Source organism: Dama dama, chromosome 17 (genome assembly GCF_033118175.1).
Source record: "Dama dama isolate Ldn47 chromosome 17, ASM3311817v1, whole genome shotgun sequence".
In the NCBI taxonomy this organism is placed as follows: Eukaryota; Metazoa; Chordata; class Mammalia; order Artiodactyla; family Cervidae; genus Dama; species Dama dama.
The window spans coordinates 19,591,720-19,613,549 of NC_083697.1; the positions used below are offsets into that span (position 1 = coordinate 19,591,720).

The 21,830-nt window shown below is 38.7% G+C and overlaps 1 protein-coding gene across 1 annotated transcript in view; it reads right to left on the bottom strand.

Moving 5' to 3' along the window:
• The window catches only part of ANK2 (ankyrin 2), a 346,470-nt gene that overhangs the window by 205,613 nt on the left and 119,027 nt on the right, over positions 1-21,830 (bottom strand). Inside the window, exon 2 of the mRNA XM_061164158.1 lies at positions 37-138. Coding sequence (XP_061020141.1) covers positions 37-138 — 102 coding nt within the window. The remainder of the gene's footprint in view (positions 1-36; positions 139-21,830) is intronic.

Here is a 21,830-nt window from a genome sequence, read left to right on the forward strand (position 1 = left end):
CAGCGTATAATACTGAGGCAGCTGCAGGGCACTTACCTGGTTGCAGGTGTTGATGTCTATGCCCCCCTTCAGATATTCCACGACTTTGTCTAAGTTGCCTGCTCTGGCGGCTCGGAGGAAGCTTGCATTGCTGTCAGACTGAAAAACAGAAAAGAGCTTCAGTGAATTACTGATAAAGTGAACACACATCACAGACAAAGAAACAGGAATGTCTGCACCGCATATTGGAAAAGCTTCGGCTGCAAAACAATCCAAACCTGAGTTTAACAGTTATTAACAGGACAAGTGAGCAACCTCACAACATTTCTAGAGAGCTAAGGACATTAAGGTCAATGGGAATACATTCTGCTCTATTAAAGAGTATAAAAGAATCATTAAAATAAAAATAATTTTTACTGCTTTATTCCAAATCTTTGGTTACACTTGAAGATGAACTTATACTACCCCCACATCCACTGTTACCCATTCATTTTAGCTTCAGGAAGCTAGTGACTTTACACTGAGCCTAGTATGGAGCCAAAAAGGAATAAAAAACTGAAAAGAAATGAAAGGTACTGGGTTTCTTCTTTCTTCCTTGAGTGGTTTTCAGACGCATCTGAGGGAGAATACTGACTATGGGTCACTTGGCAGTCATCTGTCCTTATGATAGGGGAAAAACAGAAAGTTGCAAGGATGCTTTGAGGAAAGCAGATAGTGCTAGCCGGCAGGTGTGGACTGGGCCAATACAGATTTTGTGATCCTAGTGATTTTGGAAAAACAAGATTAAATTTAAACCAGCTGACATAATACCAGATTCAAATCTCTTGGTAAAGATGATCACTCTGAGTGGAAACTGCTTTCTAAGTCCTCATCTTGAGTCCATTCCTTGCAAAACCTGATCCTGGGAAAATCGGCTGAATCCCCTCACCCCCACCAAAAAACATGTCCAAAGGAGGCTATTTCAGAGATGTAGCCACAGACACCTTGCCTCTCTGACTTGCTGACAAAGTCTGATTTTCAAACCTTAACACAAGGATGATGATAACTTCATTAGGTTCCAAGATATTGGCATCACTTTATAGATCTTCTTGTGGTATAACATCTGACTAAAGAGGAAATGGGCTTCCCAAGTGGCATTAATGGTAAAGAACCTGCCTGCCAATACAGGAGATGTAAGAGATGTGGGTTCAATCCCTGGATCAGGAAGATCCCCTGGAGGAGTGCGTGGCAACCCAGCCCAGTATTCTTGTCTGGAGAATACCCATGGACAGAGGAGACTGGCAGGTTATGGTCCATAGGGTCGCAAAGAGTCAGACGCGACTGAAGCAACTTAGCACGCACACAGATAAAAAGAGAAAACAGCAACCTACCTACAATAGTAGATCCCTATGAAAAGGGACCTACTAGAAAGGGAGATGCAGGTGGGATGGCTCTTAACCCACCTCCTTCTCTCTCGAAAGGACTCGGCAAGGGCCCTTGGCATACTCTTGGACCTATTTATTATGACTGGTGATGAAGTACACACATAGAAATGGAAGTGTTTCCTCTGGGAGTCTCAAATATGGAATTACTTGCAGACTGTTAGAATGATTTACACAAGGGAAGACTGAACGCCCTAGGACAAAACTGCCTCACATTTAAGCCAAATACGACAATGCCATATATATTTACAAATCTGATAGATAATTTATGAGGTGTTGAAAGGTATGACTGAAATCTGCACATCTGGACTGCATGTTCAGAGCCTTCAGAAACATATCCCGGTGTGACTAACATAATGCTGCCTTCCTCCTCCCCACACTGCTGTGATCCTCACGCTTCATCCTTCCTGAAAGCTACGCTCATGGCAGGGTGCCCCCGGCATATCTGCAATGCTGCAGGGGCTGAATGGTGACTCATTTTGAAATGCCTATTCTATGGAAGTATTTGTGATTTGCAGCAAATTCTAAATTCCAGGAAGATTTCCCTCCTTCAAGTTTCTTGCCCCAGCACTTAAAAGTGGAACATGATAATACTTTGCATTATGCTCTGTCAATATCCCACAGGAAACATCAGTTATTACAAAACAACAATTAAATAACATTAAGTCACAGAAAGTATGACAACATTATTTCCCATATCCAGGTTTCTAAAAATAAATCCACATGCTATATATTACATGGTCTTCCCAGGTAGTACTAGTGGCAAAGAATTTGCCTAGAGATGTGGTTTCGACTCCTGGGTCGGGAAGATTCCCTGGAGGAGGGCATGGCAACCCACTCCAGTATTCTTGTCTGGAGAATCCCATGGACAGAGGAGCCTGGCGGGCTATAGTCCACAAGGTCACAAAGAGTCCGACAGGACTGAAGTGACTTAGTACGCACATATATTACATACTATATTAAAGATGATGCCTAGAAAGTACTTCCATCCGGCGGTACACAAGGCTTCATAATTCTAAGTAACATTTATGAATGTCAAGCACTTCCCAGGTGGTACTGGTGGTAAAGAATCAACCTGCTAATGCAGGCAAGACACGGGTTCAATCCTTGGGTCTGAAGATCCCCTGGAGTGAGAAGTGGCAACCCCCTCCAGTATTCTTGCCTGGAAAATTCCACGGACAGAGGACTCTGGCGGGCTACAGGCCATGGGGCCACAAAGAGTCAGACACGACTGAGCACATGAATGTTTACTGTGGATCAGGCACAGAGCTAAGAAGTCACATGCATTATATTGTGATTACAATAATATTAGGCGAAAGCAACTATTACTATGCTCATTTAATAGGTGAGGAAAGAGGTTTGGAAAATTTTCAAGGTCACAGAATTTTTCAGTGGAAGATCCAATATTTAACTCTTATTTCTCAGTCTCAAAGCTAGTTTTATCTGCTGTTCTCCCTCATCTGGGCAAGGTATCAAAGCAGATGTTACTGTAAATACCTAACCTCAGCTATAGGTTTAGTTGGTTTGTGATAACCTCAGTATGCCCTTGGTCTACCTATTTGTTCTATAAGTCTTGGCACTTGCTAGATAGAGTGCCTTAGCTAGAGAGAGGATTCTTGGCGGATAATTCTAGCCTCAAATTTATCAGTCATCTAGGCACCTAGAGAAATGAAGAGTTGGCTTGAGACAAACTATGTAGAAACACATTCACTTCAGAATAAGGAAAGAGACAGTAAAGTACATTCTTCACTAAAAAGCCAGTTGACTGTCTCTCTCTACATGCCTAACACGATCAAACTCACAGACTAAGATCAGGGTTCGCTATCATTCCTGTAAAAAAAAAAGAATGCCACGAACAGAGGTAGAGCCAGAGGGTATAGCTGACCCTGCACAAATGAAGAAACACCCAGAGACACCCTGTGGAAGCTTGGGGCCGGGGGGGCGGTGCTGTTGTTGGTCTGAAGGGACTTCAGGTGTCATGGAGGGGTACCTATTAGACCCTCTCAGAACCTTCCGTAGGGGCTGGGCATGATATTGAGGATTGCTTTTGCTGTTACATAATAACAAGTTTTAATAACTAATTTTCTCTTTTCTGAATCAAACTCCTAAAAAGTAAAGGCAAGTAAAAGACTTAAGGCCAATCCCCGGAATTCTAGCAAAAAAGAAAAGCCCCCAGTGTTTTAGACAGGCTAGAGCCAGTAGAAAGGAGACACGTGAGCTATCCTGGCACGCATCTCTTCAGCAGTGGAGTCACAGCAAATTTTGCTATAAGCTGTATTCTTCTAGAACCCCATTAAGGGATTTAGTTTTCCCAAAGGATGAAAATGCATTAGAAATGGATTTTGCAAAAGCAAGTAAGTGTGTTATTATAAAATGCTTTCAGAGCATGAGTTTCAAGAACAAACTTCAAAATGAAACTTCAAAATGTCTATGTAGATACTGACATTATTGAAGGTTAAAGGTATAGATTGGTACGGAAGTACATATTTTTCTCCTACTTCCGGATAAACACTTGCAAGCCCTGTACTACAAAGAGGTCAATCTGTGATTAAAGCTCTTGACATAAGAGCTTAGGATAAACAGCTTTCGGTCTGGTTACCTTCAATCAACATAGAGATGAAAGAGGATTCCGGGACTCCTGGTGAGGGATGCAGCAATTTTTACGACGCTGTGTTTCCCTCTGAGTATGACAAAAGTAAGAATTTTAAAATTAAAATTAGGTATTAGTAGTGGGAGAGGTATGCTTTCAAAACAGACTGTAGTCTCTTGGCCTGACCAGGAGATTTCACACATAAAGAGAAAAGAAGGCAACAGCAATTCCTTTGAGAGCAAAGTCTGACATACAGACTAACTTTTTATGCTTTGTTGTTGTCTGTCCCTAGAACTCTCAATCCTAAAACCAACTGTGCTTATGCCTACATAAAGTCTGACTCTAAACAAGGCATTCAAATGCTGAGCTCCACTTATTTTAATCTGCAACAGATGGATGTCATTAAAACTTGTCCCTTTTACAACCCGAGTGTGGCATCTCAAGCCAAGAAAGAAAAATTTCCTCTTCAATTCTTCTTGACACAGTTCTGTACATTTTTTGATCTGAATGTTAGAAAAACAATACTTTCTCAGCATCCAGCAGAGTGGACATGAAAGGCAAGGAGGAATGTGCATTCACAGAGCCACATTACGGCCTGAAGGAGTGCTTCCCGAAAGATCCAGGGGCTCACTCACAGGGGTCCTTGAGTTTGCGCCAAGATTTTGCAAAACGTCTATGTTTACAGTTCAATAACAGCCTCACAAGGAGAATATAAGCATGTTCCTGGTCATCTAGATGGCTACCCTTCTACAGAGTACAGCCATTTATCTTTGGTATGTGACTTTGGGTTTATAATTCAGTGCATAACAGGTAAAGCAGAGATGGAATACAGACAGAGGCATAATACGCAAAATATTTTGCCTTGGAGCAGACTCTGACTCTTGTGACCCCATGGACAGTAGCCCACTACCCATAGAATTTTCCAGGCAAGAATACTGGAGTGGGTTGCCATTTCCTTCTCCAGGGGATCTTCCTGACTCAGGGATTGAACCTGGGTCTCCTGCATTACAGGCAGATTCTTCACTAACTGAGCTACAGACCCTGCATATTAGTAGGGACTTCCTTGACAGTTCAGTGGCTAAGACTCCAAGCTTCCTCTGTGGAGGGAGCAGGCTTGATCCTTGCTCAGGAAACTAAGATCCCACATGTCGCACAGAGTGGCCAAAAAAAAAAAAAAAAAAAAAACTAACAAAACAATAAAGTTGCAAATAACAGGCTCAGATGCTATCTCGGTCTGATCCAACTTGCCATAACTATTGGCAGTAAGTATAACAGAAAATCCAGAGTAAAATGTTTTTCAGTTCCTAATTGCAGTGTTATTGGCTTAGGTACCTATCTTTACCACAGTACTAATTCCATCACCAAGTAAATGAAGAGAGTTTTAAATGATTATCAAAGAGCATGCCATTAATATTGGCTTCCCAGGTGGCTCAGATGGTAAAGCCTCCGCCTGCTATGTGGGAGACCCAGGTCCGATCCCTGGATTGGGAAGATACCCTGGAGAAGGAAACGGCAACCCACTCCAGTACCTTTCCCTGGAAATTCGAAAGAGTTGGACATGACTGAGTGACTTCACTTTCACTTTCAATATTGGCATTGGCAAAGTTCTCCGATAGCTTTATGTTTTTATTCCGAAGTAGGAAACAAAACTTTAAATGTATTAATAATGGTTGCAAAATAATAATAATAATAATAATAATGGTTGTATGACATGCTTCTAAAAATGTATGCTCTGTATTATTTTTATTTAGGGCAAATTCAGAAATACATTATAGAAATACAAGGTTAAATCTTTTTACTATTAAACCAACATCTATGATTTAGTTTTACACAGTCCTGTCCATTCTATTACATTGGTGCTATTTTTTTTTAATAATACTAGTTTTGTAGTTCTGTTCACGCTTAATTTGTAAAACTTGCATTTTAGTGATGGTCTAAGAGTTTAAGGAGTTTTGTGCAGTTTGGTTTTTACATTTAAATTACCACTGTAGGGGATTCCGTGGCAGTCCAGCGGTTAGGAATCCAAGCTCTCACAGGCCACGGGCCCATGCTTAATCCCTGCTCAGAGTGCTAAAATCCTACAGGCCACATGGTGAGGCCCCCAAAAGTGTTTTTAATTAAAAAAATAAGTTAATGAATAGTCTAATAAAAATAGAAACACTAGAGGTTACAAACTGTTTTCATACTTCAAAGAGGGGAATATAGTATTAACATTTGAGAAGCTCACATCCTCTAGCGTGAATCAGCCACCAGCCTCAACTAACCTAGCAAGTGACACTGGGTACCTACCCTCAGTCTGGCTTATCCTACAGCCTCCACAAATATTTGCCAACCGATTAACCATAAGAAACCACATGTTCCTTCGGAAACTTAGGGAATTTGCTTATTTTCTTAGGATACAGCTATTCCTTCAAAAAAAAAAACGGGGTCATTTACCTGCCAACTCGGAGATCTACATTTCTACAGTAATACAAAATAAACAAAATGTATTAAAATCACTTGAGGGGGAAAATCTTAATATGAACATAATAAAATAAGGGACATTTCTACAATTCCTTAGGTCTTTTCTTAGGAATGTTGGATAAGTTAAAACTATGTCCAGCAAATCACAAGTTGGATGATCTTGAGTCTTTGTGGGTCTCAATTTCCTTATCAAAAAAATAAATGTACTTGATAGAATTGCTGTAAGAATGAAATATGGTTTGAACTGCTTAGCCCCATGACGGGCACAGTAGACACTGGCTGAGCTTTTTTTAATTGCAGTTTTTCTTGTAAATTATAAAGGCAAAACAACAATGGCAAATCAAAGCATAGATGCATACATATCATCTTCTTTAAAGAAGAAGGTGCTGCCAGAAGCCCAGAGTATTGGAAAATATCCTGCTAACTGTTAAAAGTGTCCTAACTGTATAAACACTTTACACTGCAAAAGCCCACTTAGTTTCAATTCAGCTGGCCACTAATAACAAAAACTGTGACAAAACATAAGTTTGTACACTGCAGCTCAAACATGCTGATTAAGCTACATTTTTAGTGTCATTTAACAGGTCTTTACACTGCAACTAAATGGGAAATGCTGAAGGAGCTCTGATCTTCAGAAAGAATTAACATAACCTCTCGAAAGGTTGTTTTTACTTCCTTGTGACATATGTTTTAAGAATTTTAGTTCAGATATAGGTGTTTCCATTTTTACTTTTAAAATGTTACTTAAGATAATCAACAATTAACACATAAAATTGAGAATTGGTATCAAAACAATATCTAACTTTAATTAAACAAATAAATTGTACCTGAATATTTCAAGCAAATACCTATTTGGTATGCAAGATCGTTTGAAATTACTTTTAAATAAAGACAAAGATTTTTTTCTTAACTTCATATGACATTTTGACATTTGATTTGCACTAGCACACTAAATCAGAGAAGGCAATGGCACCCCACTCCAGTGCTCTTGCCTGGAAAATCCCAGGGACGGGGGAACCAGGTGGGCTGCAATCCATGGGGTCTCTAAGAGTTGGACACGACTGAGCGACTTCACTTTCACTTTTCACTTTCATGCGTTGAAGGAGAATGGCAACCCACTCCAGTGTTCTTGCCTGGAGAATCCCAGGGATGGGGGAGCCTGGTGGCTGCCGTCTATGGGGTCACACAGAGTTGGACATGACTGAAGTGACTTAGCAGCAGCAGCAGCACACTAAATAAATTTTTTCATTATCAATGTTCTCCCTGAGATTATTATCCATGAGAACTGCCTATAGGATACCAATTCCACACCTATTCTGCAAAACTATTTAAGATTTCTGAATCCCTTATCAATCCTTATATAATTCTTCAAAAGAGAGTTAAACTAGAATATTATATACAGGGGAAATAGAAATGAATGAACCGCATCCACATGGAACATTGACAGGGGTCACAAAAATAATGCTAAGCAAAATAAGTCAGACCCAAGAAAGGACACCTTCATGACTCCATTTATTAAAGTCCAAAAACTGACAAAACTAACTATACTCTTAGAAAACAGAATAGCAATTTCTGGGAGGTGGCAGAAAGGAGATTTTTGTTGCTGGTAATATGATAGTTCTACTCGCTTATTCTGGGTGTTGTTAAATGGGTATGTAAACTTTGTGAGAAATATCAAGAGAAACATTATATAAAAGCTATGTATTTCCATATGTATGCTATAATTAAAAGAAACATTTACTTTAAAAAGATGGTGACACTGAAAAATTAGTTGTTCCTAACTTACACAATGTTGACAAAAATCACTGAAGAGTAAATAGATGAAAAAATCAGTATTCAAAAGCAAAATCTTTTTCTTACTGTGGAGGCAGTTTTTCTAATGCAGATTATTCATATTATGCAGGGCTTCCCAGGTGGCACTAGAGGTAAGGAATCCAGCAGCAAATGAAGGAGACCAAGAGATGGATCCCTGAGTCGGGAAAATCCTCTGGAGTAGGAAATGGCAGAGTTCAGAATTCTTGCCTGGAAAAATTCCACAGACAAAGGAGCCTGGCGGGCTACCATCCATCGGGTGGCCGAGTCAGACACAACTGAATGACTTGCTCTTTTACTTTCAAGGTGCCACACAGTCAAGAAAGAAACAATGTAGACTATTAAGTACGCAAGGCTATGGACTTGAACTCAAAATATGGTTGCTAAGTCAAATTCTAGAGCATCTTTTTATTATACTATTCTAATAGCACTCCTCTGGTCTTCAAAAATATTTAACATGAATCCAGGCAAACCAGATATGGCTCAGAGATCTTGATTGTCAAGTCTTCTAGGATAAATAGAAGTAAGTTGTTAGAGATAATTTTATACCTTAAAAATTTTCTGCATCACTTTTTTGAACAGAGTCAAAATATTAATAATGTAACAATATCTTTCCTCAGTAAATTAAAAATATGGCAAGAACACAAAAAGCTTAAATCAAAAAATCATTGTAATGTACATTTGATTGATAACTATTTTATACTTCAGATTCCCTGTGATTTATATACAGATATATCCATTTTTAATTATTTTTTTATTTTTAATTATTAAACAGAAGAAATATGAATTCCTCAGTTAGTATATCATCAGACAGTAGAAGTCTGACTTGAAAAGTAACTCTGTTTTGCTGACATGAGTTTGATTTAATAAAAATTACAAATGAGACATACTGAAACCTTCACTAAATTGGGAACTTTTACAAAGAAAAGGTAGAAACTTTCTTAAGTGTTTATAAGTTTCAGTTTTCTACCGAACATTATCATAAATTGGAAATTAAAACAACTTCTCCTGAGTCAGGAAAATCAACAGGTTTTGATTATTTATATTCTAGCTATATGTTCTGCCTATGACTACAAAACGCCTACAGAACTCAGAAATTCTGTCACAAAATACAACATGTCAATTTTTTTTCTGAATTTAAATGGGAAGATAGTAATGGCTCCACCACAATACTTACAAATCTAAGGAAATCAGAAAAAGGGAAACATTTTGCCATAGCTATAAGTCAGACATTAAACAGTTTGAGGTTCGTCTTAAAAAATCTAAATTTTAGAACAATGCAACTGAATGCTTCAGATTGTTTCAAGGGATAAGATACTCTGTGAAAGTGAAAGTGTGAAAGTGATAGTCACTCAGTCATGTCTGACTCTTTCCGGACCCCATGGACTGTAGCCCTTCAGGCTCCTCTGTCCATGGGGATTCTCCAGGCCAGAATACTGGAGCAGGTAGCCATTCCCTTCTCCAGGGGATCTTCCCAACCCAGGGAGGAAACCCAGGTCTCCTGTACTGCAGGTGGATTCTTTACTATCTGAACCACCAGGGAAGGCTTCAATTACACAAACAGATTAAAGGTAGTACTATAGTCAGTCAGCTAAGCACCTTAATGATTGCTTTAAACTGTTTATCTACAGTTAATATTCCTTCCTAAAGAGCATATCACACTTGGAAAAAAATGGCATTTGATCAGGAGATTGTGACATCCCACTTTCAGCCATTACAGGCTCCTCTTGGTGTAGCGGGATCCTGTCACATTTCATGCCATTTACCACCCCTAACACTACCGTCTAAACTGATGTATTTGAAAAGTTCTGCTTTATTTATGTTTAGAATGCTGGCAATGCAAAGGCCAGCAAAAATATTCTACAAATCTTATATTACTGAATATTAGTTTCTCCGTAATATTCGCTAATTTTCTCAATAGTCGACGTAACACGGAAATCTTCATTTCACATGCCAACAACAAAAATAATGAAAACTCAGATTTCATATACATGCATTAATATTTGATATTTGTTTTTCTCTTCCTGATTTCTGGAAAAATAGTGCTGGTGAACCTATTTACTGAGAAGAAATAGAGACAAACATAGAAAACCGTCTGGTGGGAACACTGGAGGAAGGAGAAGGTAGGACCAATTGAGAAAGTGGCATGGACATAAATACACTATCATGTATAAAGTAAATAACTAGTGGGAAACTGCTGCCCAACCCAGGGGGCCCAGCCTGGCACTCTGACAACCTAGAGGGGTGGAATGGGGGGCAGGGGGTCGTTGAGTGGGGGGCGGGGGGGGGGGGCCGGGGCGGGCTGAGGCTTAGGAGAGAGAAAACCGAAGTCAGAAGTGGCTCAGTCCTGTCTGACTCTTTGCTACCCCATGGACTGTAGCCTACTAGCCTCCTCCATCCATGTAATTTTCCAGGCAAGAGTACTGGAGTGGGATGCCATTTCCTTCTCCAGGGGCTCTTCCCGACCCAGGGATCGAACCCGGGTCTCCTGCATTGCAGGCAGACGCTTTACCATCTGAGCCACCAGGGAAGCCCCTTATGAGGGAGGGGATAGATATAAATATGACTGATTCGTGTTGATGGATGGCTGAGACCACTACAACACTGTAAAGCAATTATCTTCCAATTAAAAAACTAATGAAAACCTAGAGTTCCACAATAGAAATTTAATAGCACACACCACATCTGTATAGGACTGAATTCTAAGCAGTTCTCTACTATTGCTTTGGGATCTCCAACTAGTATTGAGGGTAAAACACTGAAAACTTATTTTTAAAACAATCTGTATCCCAAGCCTAATATCTTTCCTAATTTCCAATGAACTGGACATCTCCGTAAAAATGTTCTGCCAGCATCTTAAACTTAAAAGAACATGGGCCAAAGCTTGGAACAGATTATCAAGCTTTCTGTCAGTATACACAAATCCCCAAAGGAATTTCCCTTTGCCCAGCACTGGCCATAATAAGAGTAGGTTTCATAAATGAATAATAACCTACCATAATAACACTCCAGTCAGAAGAAAAAAGACAGAGCTTTTGATATAATTTGGTAACAACTGCTTATTTAATTCTTTCCTTAAGAAATATTCTCTATACAAAACTCTTCTCATTCCCTGACTAATCTGTGTGTTAAAATGTTACAGAGCCTTTGGGAGGAAAGATATATTAGCGTTTATCCCACTGTTATACTCAAGGATCAGGATAAATGAACCTGAATTACATTTTAGTCTCCTTTGAAGGCCTTTAGAACTGTCGTGATATGAAAAAAATAAACCCAACCAAGTGAAAATGTCTTTCATCAATTCTTTATTATGCTGGGCATCCTACAGTGTTAATTTACTATTGCCCCCTTGAGGTAGGCACTGAATTTCTATCCCCATTGGTCTGATTATTCATCCTTAGACCATCTGTTCTGAAGCAGACATCACTCAGTCAAAAGCAGCTTCGTGACACAGCACAAATGAGGCGCTGACCGCACCCCCACATACTGCGTACACGAAAACGTTGATTGCTTCTCTAGTACTGAATTATTCAAGACTGAACAAGAAAATACACTCTTCCAAGGAAAGCTTTACAATGGCTTACCTTAACATATGACCACTATTTTAAAAGAACTTGCATATATTTTTCAATTCTTACATTTTTAATTTTAGTGTGGGCCTCCTAAAACTCACATGGAAATATAGAAGGGTTTTCTGCTTACAATAGTCCAGTGTACATCTGTAACTGTCAGTCAGATGGATTTTCTAGAAGGGTATCACTTATTTACAGCTCAGCAACCACATACAGTGACAACCTGACTCTACTTGTTTAAAATGTAACCCGGAACTCATTTCCCATTTATGGGAAGTCATTTCCCATAAAAGACCAGTATAGAGAAAATGCATCAAAACTGAGCAACTCAATTATTTAATTTTACCTTTTTGAGTACGTATGTTATATAATATTAATATTCACTCCAGAATAACATAAGAATTTGAATTCATTACTTTCTAGTATCATTTTTGTCCCAAGACAATATTTTAATTTCTTGGAATAACAGACCTAAGAACTCTGTTTGTGCCACTCTTGGCATTTCTATTTTTTTTTTAAATCTTTCTAATTACTGGGTGTCAGGAATTTCAGCATGATAATTATGTTGCTTATTGGAAATAATTTGAGTCACTAGTCCCTTTGGTTAAACTGCTCTTAAGTTTATTGTTATCTATAAAATGGCAAAAGCCAACCCTTCTAATGTGCACATAATTTTTGAGAAGTTGTTTATTCAACCCATTCTCCAAAGTATGTGGGTCCCAAAGGAGTATGTACAGTTTTCAGACTCTTCTGCAATTTGTGATGATCTACATGGAAAGCAAAATTCCAATTCTCAAAAAGTCTGCATTATGCTAAATATAACATACAAAATCATTTTTTACATTCATTTCTTGACTCTATTTATGCTGGTCCAGTGGTGCACAGCTGAATGTCAACAAAACTTTAAAGTTAAATTTAAAAAATACCTAAAGGATATACAACATGTGTATTGCATAAGAAGGAAATCATTTCCCAGTTTGAGTAATTTTATTAACTTGATTAAATTACTGAAAAGATAAATGTGTACAAATCAGAAAAATCAAACCTTCAGTTTGGAAAAAGTGAAAACAAATTAGTAAAAAAACAAATTATTTTTATAATAAAATATACATATAGGATGGATAAACAACAAGGTCCAAATGCATAGCACAGGGAATTATAATCCGTATCCTTTAAAAAATCATAAGGGAAAGAATATGAAAAAGAATATGTATATATATGTGAGTCACTTTTTTGTACACCAGAGACTAACAAAATTGTCAATCAACTATGCTTCAATTAAAAAAAAACTTAAGTAATTAAAAGAATTTAACCAGTTCTTTATAAGAAGTTATTTAGTTGAGAATAAGACAACTTTGAAGCCAAGCAGTGTGTTAAATTGGAGAAGGCAATGGCAACCCACTCCAGTGCTCTTGCCTGGAGAATCCCAGGGACGCCGGAGCTGCTGTCTATGGGGTCGCACAGAGTTGGACATGACTGAAGTGACTTAGCAACAGCAGCAGCGGTATGTTAAATGCAAAGAATTAAAAGTAGAAAAATAAACTTGATTTATCCCCTCATTTATCGCATCACTTTGGCCACCTCATGTGAAGAGTTGACTCATTGGAAAAGACCCTGATGCTGAGAGGGATTGGGGGCAGGAGGAGAAGGGGATGACAGAGGATGAGATGGCTGGATGGCATCACCAACTCGATGGACATGGGTTTGGGTGGACTCCGGGAGTTGGTGATGGACAGGGAGGCCTGGCATGCTGTGGTTCATGGGGTCACAAAGAGTCGGACACGACTGAGCAACTGAACTGAACTGAACTGAACTTATCCCCTCAAAGGCTTCCCAGGTAGCTCAGTGGTAAAGAATCTGCCTGCCAAAGCAGGAGACACAAGAGACTTGGGTTCTATCCCTGGGTCAGGAACAATCCCTAGAGTAGGAAATGGCAACCCACTCCAGTATTCTGTCTGGAAAACTCCATGGAGATAGGAGCCTGACAGGCTACAGTCCATGGGGTGACAGTGACTGGGCGATTGAGCACACATACATCCCCTCGAAAGATTTTAAGATCTGCATTTAAAAAATATTTTTTAGCTGCAACATAGTCCATGAATTAGATAGAAGTGGGCAAAAATGGATCCATGGATATCCATTTAGAAACAGTAGTCCAAGCAATAAATGCTTGTTTGTTTTATAACATATTTTACATTTGGAACATATAATAGGAATAGCAACACAGTATTTTACAACTTTCCTGGTGATGAGTTAGGTGGAAAACACAGCAGGCATAGGACTAGTAAGTGAAATGTCATAGTGGTAGGGAAGAACACAGTATGCAGGAAATTATGAGTAATGCAGTGTGGTGCATTACAAAGTTGGAAATGACAAAGAAGTTAAAATTCTCAGCTTAAGGCAGCGCCCAGCGTATGAATGTTCTTCCATGCTATAATAAGAAGACTGAATATTACCCTTTAGGTGAAAGGGCAGGAACTGCCAAGATCAGAATGCTGTCCTCAAAATAATCACTGGAGTAACATATGGAGGGTGAGTTAGAGGTAAAGAGAATGAAGTCTGTAAGATAATTTGGATACTATTGCAATGGTCCTGGTGAGCAACGTTTCAGGGACAGCAATGTGAAAAAGGAAGTGATTTGTCATACATGCAGGGGAAAGAAGGTATACAACTTGGGGAAATTGAATTTAAGGGTTTATGGAAAAGACGAAATTAAGGAAAGCTTGGAAACATCTAGCTTTGGTAAGTAATGAGTAAAAATACTAATCAAGATCAGAAAATTAGGGAAACAGAATACCTAAAATTGGAGAGAACACAATAGTGAGATTTTGGTCTAATGAAATCTGATGTGTCTATCACAGCATGGTAGTGTGTTGGAAATACAAGACTAAAAGGTCCAGGAGAGTGTGTGGACTACAGACAGAGGCCACGGTGTAGCTTCTGGGAGATGGTCCGGGTATTTTTGCAGTGATACTAGATTTGTCTTCATTCCTTTCCATTTCTCTGCCAATAAGACTACTAAGAATAGGGAAGCACTTCTTGTGTTGCCTGTAGAAGCAAACATTGTTGACCTATCAACATCTTGCATGAATGCCAGGAAGTGCTGATAAAATAAATATTGCAAGGTGTACGTGTACTTCAGTATACATGTATATACATACACCAGAGAGACTAAAACAGAAATCTGTACAGGAGATTTCTCATGAGCTCAGAATACTGATAGCATGTAGCTGACGTTTCCCCAAAGACCAGGGCACAACTGCAGTACCGCTTTGTCCACAGTGGATGTGACCTGCTGTAGCTTTCTAAATTTACCCTTGTGCTATGTATGAACTGTAATTGTCTAGAATGGTTCTAGCTATTCAGTTCTAACTCTATGAAAGGTAAAGAGCCTCCTTAACCTTACACTGAAATGTAAAAAAGGTATGGAAAAGTGGCTTTAAAAAGAAATGTGAAAAAAAAGGAAGAAAGAAATGTGTTTAATTAATTATAGTACCTGTAACACTGCAATGGAAAAGGACTAGCAAATCAAGTATTTGTAGCTGGCACTGCCTTAAAAAAAAATTTTAGCTTATACTACAAAATCTCTGTTGGAAATCAGTCGATAAAAAACCCTCCAGTTATTACTGCATTTCATGGAATATCTGAACTTTTTCTGAGGCAGCTTTCAAAACAAATTCTTGATTTGTTGGGTTAAGAGTATTGGCATCAACTCCAAAGAGAATTTTGAAAAGTAAGGGATCTCCTAATTTAAACATAACTAAAACCAAAAGTAGGGTTAATTCATCTCATGAAACTAAGCTTTGCTTCAGATGCTCAAGACCGCTTTTAAAAAATTGAGCTTAAGCCAGGTTTTAATGAGAAATGGAGAACTCTCTATTAGTTGTTTTTTATTATTTGACTTCTACAGTTCAGTTCAGTTCAGTTGTTCAGTTGCATCCGACTCTTTGCAACCCCATGAACTGCAGCATGCCACGCCTCCCTGTCCATCATCAACTCCCGGAGTTTACTCAAACTCATGTCCACTGAGTCGGTGATGTCATCCAACTATCTCATCCTCTGCCGTCCCCTTCTCCTCCCGCCTTTAATTTTCTATAAGAATTTGTATTAAGTGGATCCTGTGGGTCTATTTCCAGGGGCTTCGGAAAACTTCTTCACAACACCCTCCCAACCTACCCTTCTCCCCTCAAGTCTGACCAAGTTCCATCACTCTGGGGTCCCAAAACACCCCTAGAATCATTCAGTCATTCATAAACACTTGCCGACTACTAGTTATAAGCACAACATTGCACTAAATGTTGTGAATGGCTATAGCAGGATCCCCAAATACATGCTGACATATCTATCTCCCCAACTAGCCTGACCCTCCAGGATAGATGAGGCCATGACTTATTCATCTTGGGTGTCTCCACTGCCCAGCACAGGGTTTAACAGAGAGTAGATCAATAAACCTTTGTGGAAATAAGATAAAATAAAGGAAGAAGTTCAACAAAGTGAAACTGGCCAAATAAGACACATGAAGCAGCACTGGTCACTATGAATTAAACTAATGAAAAGTTTGGTGAATCAAGTACATTATCGCAGTACTAAATTTTAAAACTTGGTTTAAAATGGACGTGTATACACTATCGTGTAAAATGGGTAGCTAGTGGGAAACTGCTATATAACACACACTATATGACAGCCTGGCGCGCTGTGAAAGCCTAGAGGGGTGGGATGGGGCAGGGGAGGGAGGCTAAAGAAGGGGAGGATTTATATGTAATTATGACTGATTCTCGCTGTACCGCACAAGCCAACACAACACTGTAAAGCAGTTTTTCGCCAATTAAAAAATAAACTAAAAAATAAAATCCTGATTAGCAACATTTATACTCGTTATGTTAATTCACCTTTATAATCCTATTAGATAACCACAATAAAACCAAATCCTGCCTAACTCTTCCTAAGGGTATGTGAATACAGAGTAATGGGGTCAGGATGCCCTCCAACTATGGGACTGCCCCGGAGACTCAGCAGTAAAGAAGCTGCCTGAAATTCAGAAGACACAAGTTCGATCCCTGGGTTGGGAAGAGTCCCTGGAGGAGGACATGGCAACCCACTCCAGTACTCCTGCCTAGAGAATCCCATGGACAGAGGAGCCTGGCAGGCTACTGTCCATAGGGTTGCAAAGAGCCAGACACGACTAAAGCTACTTAGCACGCATGCACGCCCTCCATCTGTATCATTATTATCTTACAGTTGAAATCATGCGAAAACTGTTATACTTAACAATGGAATTGGTTAGATAGGCCATGGACTCAACATTCTCTGAGCTTAATTAGTTTAACAAATAACTGCCAACTATGACATTAGTAAAGAAATTAAACACAGAAAGAAATGGTATTTTATTGATACTGACTACATAGAACTATTAGCATCCTGTTTCTCAGAAATAATAAACTATAAATTTATTATTATAAAATTGTTATTATTACTAAAATTGTTACACAAGTTTCAATAAAATTGTTTAAATTGTTACTGTTTTATTATTATAAAATTGTTCTCTTCTGGAGGGGGAAACTTTACATAAAGCAGTAACATAAGCTTCCATTATTGTAAAAATTATCCAAAGAAGAAGGGATTATAATGTCTAACAATACACAGTAATACACAGCACTGTTACAATGTAGAACAACACACAGTAATACATTGCACTATCCCCAGTAGTTACAATAAGACTAACTTCTAAACAAAAGAGATGATTGGCATGTTTAAATTATTTTGACCAAGACACCAATGAGAGAGGCTATTTTCTTTTAGAATTACTATGCATATAAAATACCTCACTTCACTCATAGGGAAACTATATATTTAATTCTACCTCCACATTCTTATATGAATATCTATCTGTAACAAGATATATAAACTATATATAAACTATATATATATAAACTAATATATATGTGCACAGGTGTATGTGTGGTGTGTATGTAAGAATTTGTGTGGAGAGTGAAAAAGACAACCTACTGAGTGGGAGAAAATATTTGTAAATGATGTGATGGATAAGGGGTTAATATTCAGAATATATAAAGAGCTTATACAACTCAACATCAAAAAATCAAACAATTCAATTTTTTAAAAAAAGGGCAAAAGAACTGAACAGACATTTTTCCAGAGAAGAAATGCAAATGGCTAACAGGCACATGTAAAGATGCTTAACATCACTAACCATCAGGGAAACGCAAATCAAAACCACAGTGAAATATCAGCTCACACCTGTCAGAATGGCCATCATCAAAAAGACAGAAAATAACAAACGGTAAAAACGTGGAGAAAAGAGAACCTTTGTATACTGTCAGTGAGAATGCAAATGGGGGGAAACCGTGAGGAGGTTTCTCAAAAAAACTACGAACAGAACTTCTATGTGACTCAGCAATTCCATCCTGGGTATACACCTGAAACAAACCAAAACTACGAATGCAAAGAGATCCCTGCACACTGATGTTCATAACAGCATTATTTACAATTGCCAAGATGTGGAAGCAATCTAAATGTCCATCAACATAGGAATGGATAAAGCTGGGAGATACAGACATATACATAAATACACACACTATGTAGTAATAAGTGAAGTGAGTGAAGTCGCTCAGTCGTGTCCGACTCTTTGCGACCCCGTGGACTGTAGCCCGCCAGCCTCCTCCGTCCATGGGATTCTCCAGGCAAGAGTACTGGAGAGGGTTGCCATTTCCTTCTCCAATCGTCAGCCATAAAAAATGAAATTTTGCCATTTGTAGCAATATGGATGGACTTGTGGGGTATTATGCTCAGTGAAATAAGTCAGAGAAAGACAAATACTGTCTGATATCACTTATATGTGGAATCCAAAAATACAACAAACTCGTGAATGTAGCAAAAAAGAAGCAAACTCACAGATACAGAGAACAAACTAGTGGTTACCAGTGGGGAGAGGAAAGGAGGGGCATTAAAGGAGTAGAGGAGCTTAGGAGCAGAGGAATTAGTGATATTAGCCATTATGTATAAAATAAGCTAGAAGGATATATAACTTACAGCATAGGGAATATAGCCAACACCTTATAAATTTATTCATAAATGGAGTGTAACCTTTAAATATCATGAATCACTATACTTATAATTTATATAATATTGTACATCAACTATACCTCAATAAAAATAAAAAACAAAAGATGTTTAGATTGTGCCATTTCTGATTAGCAATGTTTAATATGGGAACCCAGCACATAATACAAAGCTTGATGAGAATTTGGGTATATGTTAAAATCCTGTGGCATCCCAACAAGGTACAGTCCTTTATAGTTGGAGAAGCTCCACTTCTATTTGGTTTCCTTTTCCTATTGGGCTTTCCTGGTGCTCAGACAGTAAAGGATCTACTTGCTGTAGCATCGAAACATGTATACTATTTAATGGTGAAACAGATCGCCAGTCCATGTTGGATGCATGAGACAAGAGCTCGGGGCTGGTGTACTGGGATGACCCAGAGGGATGGGATGGGGAGGGAGGTGGGAGGGGGTTCAGGATGGGGACACATGTAAATCCATGGCTGATTCATGTCAATGTATGGCAAAAACCACTACAATATTGTAAAGTAATTAGCCTCCAACTAATAAAAATAAATGGAAAATAAATAAATAAATAAATACAGACAGGGGTATAGAAAAGAATTTTCAAAGCACAGCAAAAAATTTAACAAAATTTTAATTGACCAACAGAAGAATTAAAAATATAATTAGGATATTAAAAAAAAAAGAAGAAGAATCTACTTGCAATGCGGGAGACCTGAGCCAGGAAGATGCCCTGGAAAAGGCAATGGCTACTCACTCCAGTATTGTTGCCTGAAGAATTCCATGGACAGAGGAGCCTTGGGCGCTACAGTCCAGGGAATCACAAAAAGTCAGACACAACAGAGCAACGAACACTTTCCCACATGTAAGAAGTGTGGCATATTTTAGCAGTTCAGTTCCCTCTACTAATGGTATCTTTTCATAGATTTAACTATTAATTTAACATTAATTATGTAAAGTAATCATTACAAAGATTTAGCCTGACCTAAAGCCTTTCTCTTCTAGTTATAATTTCAAGTAAGAGAATTAATTACACGTGTTTTGATTACGGTCACTACACTTTTGTTCACTATGTTCTGTTCAAAGATAATTGTCAAAGGCACATTGAACAAGTCAATTGTTCACCATTTTTACAAGATTTGTGCACATTTATGTAGTTTTAGTGATTTTTTTCCCCAAATTTAAAAATTATTTTCCTATAGAATATGAACTGACATATACCATGTCAGAATCCTGTGGGACTTCCTCGGTGATCTCTGCGCTTCCACTGCAGGGGGTGCAAGTCCAATCCCTGGTCAGGGAACTAAGATTCCACATGCTACATGGTGCGGCCAAAAAGATAGAAAACAAAAAAAGAATTCTACATGCCACCTAGATTTGCTTTGTTTTAAGGCATTTTTCTACTCATGAGACTGTGTGACGTGCAGTCTGCTTCGTGTGGTTACACGATGGCTAGTCAACTCCCTGAAGGAATGAATAATAGTTTGTACTTTTTGTCTTTCTCACACTTACTACTACAATATTAACTGTAGGCTAATCCCGCTATATGCCAAAATATTTATGTTTGCATTTAATAAAACACACAATTGAAGAAGCTGAGGTTCAGTTAGATTAAAGCACTCGTCCATGGATATTTGGTAATAAGTGTCAGAGCTGTGAGTGGTACCCAGTCAGCATTACTCCAGAGGCCATGAGCATATCACCATATGATACCACCTCCCTGGTTCTGCCCAAAGGTGCCATATATCTTTCCACTATTGAATGCCTTGAAGAAGCGTCTGCTGCTTCCTGTTCTGGGGGTAGATTACTGCAGTCAGATTGGTGGCCCCAGTGATCATGTTCTGATTGCCCTTGACACCCAACTCCCTCTCCTGTGCCGGGGCAGGGCCTGAAGTTTGAGCATACGGCACTGACGCCGCTGGAATACCAAGATTTCTTTTCTTTAATGTTGCTAACTCAAGAGTTGTGACTCTCAGGGACTCAATCACAGTACTTCAAAATATTATTGCATATTATACTCAACAAGTGAATCCAGAGCAATGTCTCCATCACCCTCGTTATTACTACGATGCACAGGGAAAAAGTTTCAAGCTCCAGAGCACAGCAGGCTTCAAAGACAACATTTGTTCCTCTGTTTTCAAAACAGCATGCAGACTTTTACGAGCTTGTACTGACATATTTTCCTGAGTGGGATTTAAACCTGGACTGCTTCCAAAGTGGATGAAACCTCTCTCAGCTGTTCTTAATTAATCACCATACCTGCTATTTAAATGTTGATTACACCTATACAAACTTATAATAGTAAATCTTGTTTTCCCAGTAAAAATTTAGTAAAATGTACCTATAAAAAGTCCTCTCTTCCAAATCAATTGAAAAGTTAAATGTAGAATAGTAAATAATAATTTATTATGCAACCTAAAGGATACAGAAAAGCATATTCCATCAGAGTATTTGTCTAAAACTATATAACTTTCTGGGCTTCCCAGGGGGCACGAGTAGTAAAGAACCCACCTGCCAATGCAGGAGACCTAAGAAACTTGGGTTTGCTCCCTCTGGGTTGGGAAGATTCCCTGGAGAAGGGCATGGCAACCCGCTCCAGTATTCTTGTCTGGAGAATCCCATGGACAGAGGAACCTGGTGGGCTACAGTCCATAGGGTTGCACAGAGTCAGACAAGACTGAAGTGACTTAGCATGCACATATAACTCTCTAGGTTCTTTAAATCCTTTTTTGTTTTTAAAATCTCCCTTCTCTTAAAAAAAAAAAACAAACCTGGGGGAATCACTATAAAAGCATATACATATTCTCATAGAACATTTTAAAAATGACTTAAAGGGAATTCCCTGGCAGTCCAGCGGTTAAGACTTGGCGTTTATCCCCGGTCAGGTAATTAAGATCCCATAAGCCTCGCAGCA